The sequence below is a fragment of the Rhinoraja longicauda genome, chromosome 42 (genome assembly GCF_053455715.1).
Source record: "Rhinoraja longicauda isolate Sanriku21f chromosome 42, sRhiLon1.1, whole genome shotgun sequence".
Lineage (NCBI taxonomy): Eukaryota > Metazoa > Chordata > Chondrichthyes > Rajiformes > Arhynchobatidae > Rhinoraja > Rhinoraja longicauda.
In genome coordinates this window covers 10861598-10874625 of record NC_135994.1, presented here as the reverse complement: position 1 = coordinate 10874625, position 13028 = coordinate 10861598, and the positions used below count along the sequence as shown (strand labels likewise).

At 49.8% G+C, this 13028-nt stretch overlaps 1 protein-coding gene across 1 annotated transcript in view; it reads right to left on the bottom strand.

Annotated features, from left to right (window-relative positions):
• Positions 1 to 13028, bottom strand: part of fmnl3 (formin-like 3) — a 210896-nt gene that overhangs the window by 29366 nt on the left and 168502 nt on the right. Inside the window, exons 15-20 of the mRNA XM_078431548.1 lie at positions 9600 to 9689; positions 8347 to 8471; positions 6816 to 7018; positions 4024 to 4258; positions 2815 to 2883; positions 938 to 1018 (exon numbers count right to left, since the gene is read on the bottom strand). Coding sequence (XP_078287674.1) covers positions 938 to 1018; positions 2815 to 2883; positions 4024 to 4258; positions 6816 to 7018; positions 8347 to 8471; positions 9600 to 9689 — 803 coding nt within the window. The remainder of the gene's footprint in view (positions 1 to 937; positions 1019 to 2814; positions 2884 to 4023; positions 4259 to 6815; positions 7019 to 8346; positions 8472 to 9599; positions 9690 to 13028) is intronic.

The window sequence follows — 13028 nt, the reverse complement described above, 5'->3', positions numbered from 1 at the left end:
AGTAGCTCGCCGCTGACTCCAATGGCTCGCTCCATGGACCCTCAGAGGACAGGCTTCCTGTTGCTTCACACCTCTGCGTTTGCCATGATAAGGCTCATAGCCCACAGGGCCAGACATTAGCCGAGCCTGCCACTCCCAAACTGACCTTTCTGTCCTGGGCCTCCTCCATTGTCAGAGTGAGGCCCAGCGCAAATTGGAGGAACAGCACCTCATATTTTGCTTGGGTAGTTTACACCCCAGCGGAATGAACATTGACTTCTCAAACTTCAAATAGCCCTTGCATCCCCTCTCTCTCCATCCCCTCCCCCACCCTAGTGGTCCTACTAGTTGCACTGTTCACATCCATTTATTATCATCTCTTCCACAATGGACCATTGTGGGCTCCAGCTTTCTTTGGTCATCGGTGCCGGCTCTGATTTGTCCTGTACCTTTTCATATCTCTAGTTTTCCTCTCCCCTGACTCTCAGTCTGAGGAAGGGTCTCGACCCGAAACGCCACCCGTTCCTTCTCTCCAGAGATGCTGCATTTTTGTGTCGATCTTTGGAGTCACAAGAAACACAAAATGCTGGAGTGACTCAGCGGGACAGGCAGCGTCTCTGGAGAGAAGGAATGGGTGATGCTAATGAAGGGTCCTGACCCAAAACGTCACCCGTTCCTTCTCTCCAGAGACGCTGCCTGTCCCGCTGAGTTACTTCAGCTTTTTGTGTCTATCTTCGGTTTAAACCAGCATCTGCTGTTCCTTCCCACAGAAATGCTGGTTTGACAGCCCATCAGATTAGCAAACAAGAGAGTTTAATTCATCAGGGTCTGGAGAATTGTACTCTTAGAACGTGACAGCGTTGATGAAGAGACCCCACACAGTGCAGATTGCAGCAGCCTTGAAACACACCATCAGTAACAAACGGTGCCGAGAAGGTGAGTGGAATAGTGCACATACCAAGTCCAAGCTCTGCAGTTTGAAGCCGTACACAGCTCCACGCTTGCTGCTGTTCATGTAGTTACCCAGCGCCAGAATAATCTGTCAGAGAGTGGAAGGGAAAGGAACATTATTGGATACATTACAGAGTACGTTCTGATAAACCCATCGCAAACCGAAAATATTGCACGTCCAAATGCATTTAATAGGCCTGATCATGTGGTGGGAAGCGAGCTGCGGCTCTCTGCCGTTGCCCAGCGTTTGCATCATTGTAAAGTTGAAATATGGTAAGTGGAAGCATCGTTAGCCGGGAGCACCTGTGCAGACCTCAGCAGACGAGGGGTCCACATGAACTACTGCAGCACACCGCGCGCGCTCTTCTGAATGAGTGAATGAATACGTTATTGTCACATGTGACAAGTCACAGTGAATACTTTGCTTGCATCCCCACGGTATGCAAATAGTCGCCACATAAAGGGCACTGACGAAGTCACAAAGTATTCATGGTATCCGCGCTGAGTCTCCCTTTTTCTCTCGCCCCCCCCCCCATTCCCCCCCTTCCCCCCACGCCGGGTCCCCATTGCTCTTCCCCTCCCCCATGTCGGGTCCCCCTTCGTTCCTTCCTTGGATATGGCTGCCATCTGAGATGACGGTCAGACTGGGCACAGCCACGCCTATGTGGGGCAGCGGAGGCAGTGGGCACTATCAGTGGGTCAGTGTGTTGCTGATGTCCAGCTTGGGGGGCACTGTTGGACCTTTCCCTGGTGCAGTGCCAAGGAACATGACAATGCTGCACTGTGGGAGGTGCCATCTTACAGGTGAGGCTTAGTCAGCCCCTGTCTTTGACCTCCCAGGGCGGAGGCAAAGGAATGACGGGCACTGTCCCCAGAAGGGCAGAGGGATAGCAGGGATGGCATGAGTGGCCACCTCCAGCGCTGATGATACTTCATCTCCGTTTCAGTTCAGTTCAGTTTAGTTTATTGTCACGTGTACCGAGCTACAGTGAAAAGCTTTTGTTGCGTGCTAACCAGTCAGCGGACAGACTGTACATGATTACAATCGATCCACTTACAGTGTACGGATACATGATAAGGGAATAACATTTAAGATAAGGGAATAATGTTTAGCTAAGGGAATGGCGTTTATGTTAAGGGAATGGCGTTTAAGATAAGGGAATAATGTTTAGATAAGGGAATAATGTTTAGACAAGGGAATAGCGTTTAAGATAAGAGAATAGTGTTTAAGATATGGGAACAGTGTTTAAGATAAGGGAATAATGTTTAGATAAGGGAATAACGTTTAAGATATGGGAATAGCGTTTAAGATATGGGAACAGTGTTTAAGATAAGGGAATAATGTTTAGATAAGGGAATAGCGTTTAAGATAAGGGAATAACGTTTAGATTAGGGAATAACGTTTAGATAAGGGAATAACGTTTAGATAAGAGAATAGTGTTTAAGATGTGGGAATAGTGTTTAAGATAAGGGAATAATGTTTAGATAAGGGAATAATGTTTAGATAAGTGAATAGCGTTTAAGATAAGGGAATAGCATTTAAGATAAGGGAATAACGTTTAGGATAAGGGAATAACTTCTCCAAATGCGTTATCCCTGTGAGGGATATGGTTGCCATGGCTACTCCTTTACTCCGGCAGCAAGGGTTAGTTATCGGCAGCACTTTGGGACATGACATGGTGCTATAGAAATGCAGGTGCATTTCTTTCTCTGCCACAGCCAGTCGAACCTGACCATGGGTGTACAGCACATCACGCCTGGCCTTTACCAGCTGAGCTATGAGGCCTCTGCATGTAACTTAGTGCATGCTGTGACTTAGCAAGGGCCAACTTACTCTGGCATTGTCAGTCCTACCCTGTGTGGGCCTATAATGAAAACACTCACCTCCAACATAGCCTTCAACTTCTGTGAGGTCTTGATAGACATCGAGGCTGCTATTATTGCATTCAATTGCTAAAAGAAAAAGTAGAACAAATAAATCTTACAGCCATCTCCCCGAACGTAATCTATCTCTGAATGTTATTAGAAAACCGATTGGACCAGATTGCTAGGCAGTAGATCACACTGATTGCGAGCCAGCAGTTCTAGTTGAGTTTTTGTGTCGAGACCAGTCTGAAGAAGGGTTTCGACCCGAAACATAACCTATTCCTTTTCTCCAGAGATGTTGCCTGACCCGCTGAGTTACTCCAGCTGACTATCTTCAGTTTAAACCAGCATTTGCAGTTCCTTCCTGCACAGTTCTGGTTGAGTTTGGATACAAGGAGCTGCAAATGCCAGTTTACAAAACAAGGTGCAAAGTGCTGGAGTAACTCAGCGGGTCAAGGCAGCACCTCTGGGGAACATGGAGAGGTGATGTTTCGAATCGGGACCCTACAGACCCTTTCAGATCCAAAACGTCACCTATCCATGTTCTCCACAGATGCTGCCTGACCCGCTGAGTTACTCCAGCACTCTGTGAAACGTCACCTATCCATGTTCTCCACAGATGCTGCCTGACCCGCTGAGTTACTCCAGCACTTTGTGTCCAGTTCTGTAGTCGAGTCAGATTTGTGCAACATTCTTCACCATTTGGCTACATAGGGGAAAGGTCACAGCCTAACGCATTTTTGGCCAAATCACATAAGGCATGAGGAGACTGGGATCTCCTTGGTCCATGCAACGGGCAGCATGCTGCTCACCACTGGGGCTCTGTTTATGTTAGTGAATAGCTGTCATGACTCCACTAGTTTAGTTTGGCTGAGTTTAGAGATACAGAGCGGAAACAGGCCCTTTGGCTCACCCGGTCCACGACGACCTGCGTCCCCCCGCACATTAGCACGATCCCACACACTAGGGACAATTTACAATTATACCGTCAATTAACCTACAAACCTGCACGTCTTTGGAGTGTGGGAGGAAACCGGAGCACCCGGAGAAAACCCACGCAGGTCACGGGGAGAACGTGCAAACTCCATACAGACAGCACCTGTAGTCGGGATGGAACCCGGGTCTCTGGCGCTGTGAGGCAGCGACTCTACCGCTACTTTCCCTTGCTTTTAAAAGCTGGCGATACCGTGCCCCACCGCTCCTGATCTCGAGGTAAAGGAGACCTACCGGATTCAACATCTGGGTGTTTTCGGCGAAGTTGCCCACAAAGGTCATTATGGTCATGCGCTGGGAGAGGCGCTCGATTTTGCTGAAGTGCATCATGAAGCGATCCTCATTGGACAGATCGTCCAGTGGCTTTCTCTCCTTCTCATATTGCTTCAGCAGCTTCACCTCATTCTCCAGAGGCAGGAAACGGTTCAAACACTCCACAAAGTCCAGGGGCAAGGTCTTCAAATCGTACCTGCAAGAGGGGAGTCGACGCTTTAGACCAGCAAACTAAATTCAGATCACAACTCTTTACACCTGTAAATAACATGGGGGTGGGGGTGGGGGGTGCAAGTGCGGGGCTGTGGGATTCATTTTGCAGCACATCGCAAACCTGTTGTGTCAAGAGAGCCACAGAGCCTGCATCCGTTGCCCGGTGTTACAAAATGGCTCCCGTCACAAAATGGCTGCTTGCTGATTATAGCGCAGAGTCCGCGTCTCGGCATTGTTGTGCTTGCGAACGCAGGCTGAATTGAAGTCCAGCTTGCTTGAGTCTTGGTTTGTTTTTGCAGTGCCCTCACTTGGCGCAATTCTCTAGCTTTTCAATGGGGCAGGGATCCTCCCAACAGCTCCCCAGTCACAGAGCTGACCCTGGGCAGATTGTGAAGACTTAGACTTGATCAACGGGCTTGCACCTACTGGGCTGGAACCACGCAGATAAACGCCCGTTTCCCTGGGGTACAAATGATGCACTCATTTCAAAACCAATTTACACAGTTTGGATGGAAAGAAAAAAACATGGCTGCCAGGTGGGTTGCAGTAGATACTCACACTATTTTTGCGCCCGTTGTACATTGCAGATGAGAATAGATGCAAGACTCCCTAACGTTGTGGCAAGTTATTGCAAGAGTTCTTTGCTTTGAACCAGTCACTGTTGGCCACTTGGCACTGTATGGCATTCAGTGGTGGCACTGGGGATCATGAATGTCACTTTCCACCTTCAAGCAGAAGAGGGCAATCTGCCAACCCGCTGCCTCAGAGATTGGCATCAAGAGAGGCAGTGGGTGGAAGGAGGAGGATGTGAGCACCATTTCACTGCAGAACTCCCAAAATGTCTTTGAAACGATCGCTTGCAAGAAACGCTGCTCAGCGTTGTCCTTCAAAGAGGTCTCGCTGTCAAGGGCGAGGTGGAATCCATGTGTCAGGCCAGTGAGGACGGCTCATGAGTTGCACCAATGCAGTGACCAGGCGTGTGATTTCCTCCCTCCCCCGAACCCAACCAAGAGCTGCTCCTCAAGTCCAGCTCTGGTGGAACCATGAGCAAATAGATTTACACCCCACCTTTACCCCCATTCATTATTATTGCAGCATTCAATCTGCCCGGCCCCAAGTATTCTTGCAGCAATACGAGTTCGGGTCTAGTTTAGTTTAGTTTAGTTTAGAGATACAGCGTGGAAACAGGCCCTTCGGCCCACCGTGTCTGCACAGACCAGCAATCCCCGCACACTAACACTATCCTGCACACACTCGGGTGCTGTCTATACGGTGTTTATAAGTTGTCCCCGTGACCGCGTGGGTTTTCACCGAGATCTTCGGTTTCCTCCCACTCTCCAAAGACGTACAGGTTTGTATGTTAACTGGCTTGGTGGAAGTGTAAATTGTCCCTGGTGTGTGTAGGATAGTGTTAGTGTGCGGGGATCGCTGGTTGGTGCGGACTCGGTGGGCCAAAGGGCCTGTTTCCGCTCTAAACTAAACTAAACTAAACTAAACGAAACTAAACTACTGGATCGTGCAGATGATACAACCCACATGCCAATCTCCATTGATAATGAAGCAAGACATCCATCAAGTCTAGTTTGGGGACGGGGCGTCAAACGAGGAGCCGCATCACCTTCCAGCAAGCTGAAGAGTGATTGGGCAGGGCCTGCAGAATCCCAGCATTCCCTTGGCCTTATGGGAAAAAATGGACCAATGGATGTCGTCAAAACACAGGCGAAGAAAATAAATGGTGTTAGAAGAGCGTAAAACCTGTTTTCTTTTAAAAAAATGTTAATGGAAACTTGAAAGGCATTTCAAATAATGCAACACCAAAGCTCACTGCAGTAAATAAGTGGCAGTGGCACATCCGGCTGGTAAACGTACGGAGAGTCAGGAGAAGATCAAGGGGTGCTATAAAGTCCTGGCTCCATTGTCCAAGAAGGACAGATGCGAGGAGCGTGCAAATCCATTCAGTAGCAACCAAGCTGGTTGGGTGCCTGCGCAAGGAAATCTGTATCGAGTGACCATGGAAACCGTGGCTGCAAAGGGAGGGGGGAGCAGAGGTAGTGTGTGGCCGGTGGGAAGATGACAGAGACTTTAGAAGCCCAACAGTTCCACTGTTGAATGTGTCCTCCATGTGAGAACAAGGGGAATGGCAGGCAGCAGGCAGTGGGAGGAGTGGGAGCTGGCATTTTGGAGGCAGCGGGAGATTGGAGATGCCTTGTGGAGCCAAGATGAGGGGCGGGAAAAACAACCGCAGGATTGGAAGTGGGGGAGCCAGGGGAGAAAATATTTCATGCCAGGGTCTGGCCACAATCCTCCGTCCCCACCCACACCCAGCGATCAATCCCAAGCATTGAATCCATCCAGGCAAGGGGGATAGGAGTCGAATATTGAGAGTCAATCCTGGACTGGGATTAGAGGGGGGTGGGGGGGGGGTGGAGGGGGGGGTGGGAGGGGAGGGGAGAGGGTTCAGCGAAACGATCACGCAAATGCACGCAGCTGCCAGCCCACACTTCCCGCAATCAAAGAGGTTGGAAGGCTTTGCAACCTACATTTGAATGGCCCTGCAAATCTCTTCAGTTGTCTTGCCAGCCTTGCGCAGTGTAATGGCGAGATTCTTTGCTCGGTTGGTTTCGAGCAGCATCACTTTACTCAGCGCTTTCTGCGCACTTTTGCTTTTCTGACAGGAGATTTCAATGGAGGGCCCCTGGGCTTTCGTCTTGAAGAGGTCTTCAAATTCATCCAGGTCAAGCTCCTACAGCACAAATTGATTGGATAAACACCTTTGTTATTATTACCCAATGCTCACAGGCAACCCCTTTTGCCAACTGCGCCTCCTTATCATCGAGCCCTGCTCTGGATACCTCATCACCTCTCTCTCCTCCAGTGCTCCACTCTCTCCATCGCCACAGGTCTCAGGCACCTTTTCTATTTGGTTGAGATTGCAACATCTGCAGTTTTTATTAGTTTCCACCATAATCGTGGAGGTGGTTAAAGTCAATATCAAGACTGCAATTGGATGTTCTATAGAACCTATACTAAGCTCAGCCTGATCAAGGCATTCACAGTTGTCTTTGACTGCAGTTAGATTTCCCACCTCTTGCACTAGCACGGCCTCATAGCAGAAGCGTCCATGTCGCGGGGCTGGAAACTGGAAGTGTCCTGAGCTAATTCCGCTACCACCATCATCTATTGTACAAGCGAGGCTCCCACTGATTGTCGCCGGAAGCTTGCGCCCTTTTCAGGACGGACGATGACAGCGTGTAACATTTGGAACATGGATGATGGACACGAAAGAACCACCATGGACAGGTTTTTTCTAACCGTATCTTGTTTTTCTTTTTGCAATCTTGTTTCCTTTCACTGTTTATGTATCTTGTTTATGTTTCTGTGTGTTGTCTGGGTGCCTGTGATGCTGGCTGCAAGCATGATTTTCATTGTAACTGCTCCTCCTCACCCTGCTAGTGCAGATGACCATAAGCTCGACTTGCCTTGACAACTCTGCCAATGATAGAGGAACTACAGGTGCTGGTTTAAACCGAAGACAGACACAAAATGCTGGAGTAACTCAGCGGGACAGGCAGCATCTCTGGAGAGAAGGAATGGGCGACGTTTCGGGTCGAGACCCTCCTTCAAGTCTGAAGCGGGCACTTCAGCATTTTGCATCTACATAGACACTGCATCTTTCTTACTGTCATCTTATCATCGTCTACCTCCTCTTTGCACACTTCCTACAGTTAGTGGACATGCTGTGAGCTTTGCCATGCTTGAAAATCAACGTCTAGTCCCAACATGAGCCACACGTGGAACAATTCTCGTGCCATCAACGTTGACGATCTGGAGTGAGGAGCAGAATACATGGGAAGAAATGACCACTGTCCAAAATAGTCATCATGAAAATGGAGCAAGGCCAACTGTAAAGGCCCTGATGAAAGGCATTGACCCAAAACATTCATTCGGTCTCTCCCTCCACAGATGCTGCCAGACCAGCTGAGGGTTGCCAGCATTTGTTGTTCTTGCGGTCCCACCAGCTCCACACAGACGGTCGGGTGATAAATACTCAACGTCAACCACTCAGCTTACCTCCAAGATCCTCTCGTCATCGATTTCAGTGAAGACCGTCCCGTTGATCTGATTGGGCTTCAGTGCCATCCAGTTAAATACAGGCAAACGGAATTTTGTCTTAATTGGTTTCTTGATCCGAATGGCTGAAAGGTAGAATAGCAACAGTTAGCTCACTTCACAGCACTAAATCCAGGCCAACCCTGACTTTCCCATCCAGACTGACTTGAACAATCTGCCCAACACGCGCCTGAAGTCCCACAAACCCTTCTGATCTTCAGCCAAATCCCTGGAAGACTTTGACCCCAAGACTGAGTGGTGCAGAGCCTGGAAAGTGCCAACACCAACAACGGAGAGGTGATCACAGACCCCACAGTGAAACCACCGGGATCTGACCTCCATCGCAAGCAATGACTAACCCTGAACACGATCCACACCCTCCATGCAAGAACAGCCCATCACCTGCACAAGTGGGGGATGACAGACACAGCCCTGCTTGTGACTGCAGATATCCAGACCACACCATCCCACACATCCCTCGTGAATGGCGGCTCACTGCGGCTTGTCCCTGGTGGCATCAAGGCCATCCACCCAGCAACTGATGCTGCCTTGGCCTGGATGTTCACCCTTGGCCTACAACTTTAGGCTGTGCACGCCATACGAAGAAGACAGTACTAAAGGCTACTTGGATTAGTGCTGAATTCATATCTCTTTGTCATGGAGTCATAGAGTGATACAACGTGAAAACAGGCCCTTCGGCCCAGCTTGCCCACACCAGCCAACATGCCCCATCTACACTAGTCCCATCTGCCAGCACATGGTCCATATCCCTCCAAACTTGTCCTATCCATGTACCTGTCTAACTGTTTCTTAAACATCATGATAGTCCCAGCCACAACTACCTCCTCTGGCAGCTCGTTCCATACAGCCATTCAACAGACAGTTGTGGGCTCACTCAAAATTTGGTTGGAACAAATGAGGATTGGTTGGATTTCTGAAAATGTAGCAATGTACCTACATGCAGCATAGCAAGATATGGACCATTCTACTCATCAGGCCCATGCTAGCTCCATACAGGTCCAACCTATTCCTCTACTGTTGCTGTATGGGCTTTGACTGTTTCTCTCTGCAATGCTGGCAGTGGCTTTTCAGTCCGTGGGTTGAATTGAACATGGCACTGAAAAGCCTGCTCAGGCCAAGCCTTTAATCTTCTCTATGGCAAAGGTAGCTTAGCAATCAATAACATTGGATGTATAAAACAGGCAGGCCATTACCTGACAATCCATGGCTGAGGATAACCGACAGAGAGCTACCAGGTAATGGCGGAGCTGCAGGTGGTGGGGGCGACGCTGCTGGGACTTGACCTGCAGGAAGAGACCAACATTATTACAGCCCATCCAGTCTGTGTAGCCCTGGACAAGTGCACACACCTTGCCCTGAACTGCACGGTGGCACAGCGGTAGAGCTGCTGCCTCACAGAGCCAGAGACCCAAGTTCCATCCCGACCACGGGCGCTGTCTGTACGGAGTTTGTACGTTCTCCCCGTGACCACGTGGGTTTTCTCCGAGATCTTCAGTTTCGTCCCACACTCCAAAGACGCACTGGTTTGCAGGTTGGTAAAATTATAAATTGTCCCTAGTGTGTGTGGGATAGTGTTAGTGTGCGAGGATCGCTGGTCGGCGCGGACTCACTCGGTGGGCCATAGGGCCTGTTTCTGCTCTGTATCTCCAAACTAAACAGTGATGGTGCAAAATTCAACTTGGAAATAAGGTGCCCAGATCATGGAAAATTGGTGCTGTTTCCAGATTTCCTTGTGATGTAAAATGAGGTCATTCAGCCCATCAAGTCTATGCTGGCTCAGAGACCAATCCTATTTCCCCATGCCTGTATTCCCCATGCACCCATCAACTGATTTGATTAGTGCGGGTGTCAGAGGTTATGGGGAGAAGGCAGGAGAACGTGGTTACGAGGGAGAAATAGATCAGCCATGATTGAATGGCGGAGTAGACTTGATGGGCCGAATGGCATTCTGCTCCTATCACCTATGATCTTATGATCTTCTGAACTCCCCGCTGTCTCTACCATTCAGCGACACACCAGGAGCAAATTACTGAGGACCAATAAACCTTAGCGATCTACACAGTCTGCGGGATGTGCGAGGAAACCTGGAGGAAGCCCACCCGGTCACAGGGAGAACGTGCAAACTCCACACCCGAGGCCAGGATCGAACTGGGGTCTGGAACCGTGAGGCAGCGGCTCCACCAGATGTGCCAGGGAAGGATGGTTGACAAGGCAGGGATCGGGTAAATGTGGGGGATTCTGGCCCAACACCCATGAATCAGTCCACACATTCTCCCCACACTCTGCATCCGGCACCCTGGCACACAGTTGGCACCAACTGGCACACAGTTGGCCGACTGGCAAGCACAAGTACAGGTACCAGCTCCCAATCCCAAAGTGGCTCTGGAACAAATGTGGAGTGGATCTCATGCCCACACTTGTCCACGGAGAGTAAGTCAGCAGATTAGGAGGACACGATGGCAGTGTCATCCATTGCCGATCGGGGAAATGGTCACGGTGAAGCTGGGCCTCTATGTGCATGCCTTCTTCTCCCCTCTGGTCATTTGGGATTGCCAATCGCAGCGTTCACACCACATCTAGTCGCTTGCTGCCGAGTTACAGCTCCGTCACTGAAGTGAAAACGGTGCAGGAAGGATCTGCAGACAGCCGCTGGTTTAAACCCAAGATAGACACAAAAAGCTGGAGTAACTCAACGGGACAGGCAGCGTCTCTGGAGAGAAGGAATGGGTGACGTTTCGGGTCATGACTTCTTCAGAAAACGGTGTATCGAGTCATGTTTACATTTCATTTCCTCTGAAAAAATTTGGCAAAAGCTGTTTAATTAATTACGAACACAAGTGAGGCGTGGTGCTTGTTTAATGAAAGTGTTGCCTGACGCCTATGAACATTGGTTAGGTCTGATCAGATGGCAGCCACATGTGGAGTAAGGCAGACAGGGGACCTCCATGTACTCACTGCGGACAAGGCCACTGTTGACACAGCTAGGCCCAGGCTCACCAAGTTTCAAATCTAATTGCGGGGCAGATCACAGGCCAGCCTCGGAATCTGCCCAGCCTCACTACCCGATGTCTACTTCGCCAAGGGCAAGGAGGTTTATTTTTGTTTTGGGAGGAATTTTTTTTGTTACCTTGAGAGGAAAGATTAAAAAGGCTGATCTGGGCAGTTTGTAGGTAATAAAGGGAAGACCTCAAGGTGAAGCGGTTGAAGTTGCTGGGACCTGTACGAAATGCTCTCGGTGAAGTGGCTTCAAATCCCAGCGGATCTCTGGATTAGGAAAAGAGTAGACACAAAGTGCTGGAGTAACTCAGCGGGTCAGGCAGCATCTGTGGAGAACATGGATAGGTGACGTTTCACAGAGTGCTGGAGTAACTCAGCGGGTCAGGCAGCATCTCTGGAGAACATGGATAGGTGACGTTTCACAGAGTGCTGGAGTAACTCAGCGGGTCAGGCAGCATCTCTGGAGAACATGGATAGGTGACGTTTCGGGTCAAGACCCTTCTTCTGATGGGAGAAGTTGCATCTGAAGAAGGGTCTCGACCCGAAACGTCACCCATTCCTGCTCTCCAGAGATGCTGTCTGACCCTCTGAGTTACTCCAGCGTTTTGTGTTTATCTTCGGTTTAAACCAGCATCTGCAGTTCCTTCCTACATGGTAGGGAAAGGGTATGTTGGAGTAGTCCATTGTCACAGAGTGATACAGTGTGGAAACAGGCCCTTCAACCCAACTTGCCCACACCGCCCAACATGCCCCATCTACAAGCGGCACGGTGGCACAGCGGTAGAGTTGCTGCCTGACTACGGGTTCTGTCTGTACTGAGTTTGCACCTTCTCCCCATGACCTGCGTGGGTTTTCTCAGGGTGCTCCGGTTTCCTCCCACATTAGTTGGCTTCTGTAAACTGTCCCTAGTGTGTGTCGGATAGTGCTAGTGTACAGGGATCGCTGGTCGGAATGGACTCGGTTGGCTGAGGGACCTATTTCCACGCTGTATCTCTAAAACTGAAACTAAACTAAACAGTTTGATAAGTCCATAGGTTTTTGGAGCCGAATTAGGCAATTCGGCCCATCAAGTCTACTCCGCATGTTAATCATGGCTGACCTATCTCTCCCTCCTAACCCCATTCTCCTGCCTTCTCCCCGTAACCCTTGACACCCGTACTAATCAAGAATCCGTCAATCTCTGCATTAAAGGTACCTACTGACTTGGCCTCCACAGCCATCTGTGGCAATGAATTCCACAGATTCACCACCCTCTGACTAATGAAATTCCTTCTCGTCTCCTTTCGAAAGGTAGGTCTGTTTATTCTGAGGCTGTGCCCTCTGGTCCTAGACTGTCCCACTAGTGGAAACATCTTCTCCACACCAACTCTGTCCAGTCCTTTCACCCCTGTGTAAGGTGTCCAGACCCGGGTCACCAATGGCCTGATTAATTCTGTGGCCCAGTGCTGTGCCTGGCCTTTTCTCAGTGGATGGGCTGAGGGCAGTGCATTGATGCTGGCAGCGTCTGGTCAGAGGGGGCGATGTGAGGTTATCAGCCAGGAGGTGCCACAGGACACTCTGGGCCTTGGGGTGCTTCCTCGTCCTCCAAGTACCACCATGTTTCTGTGGTGCCCCAGGATGGCTTG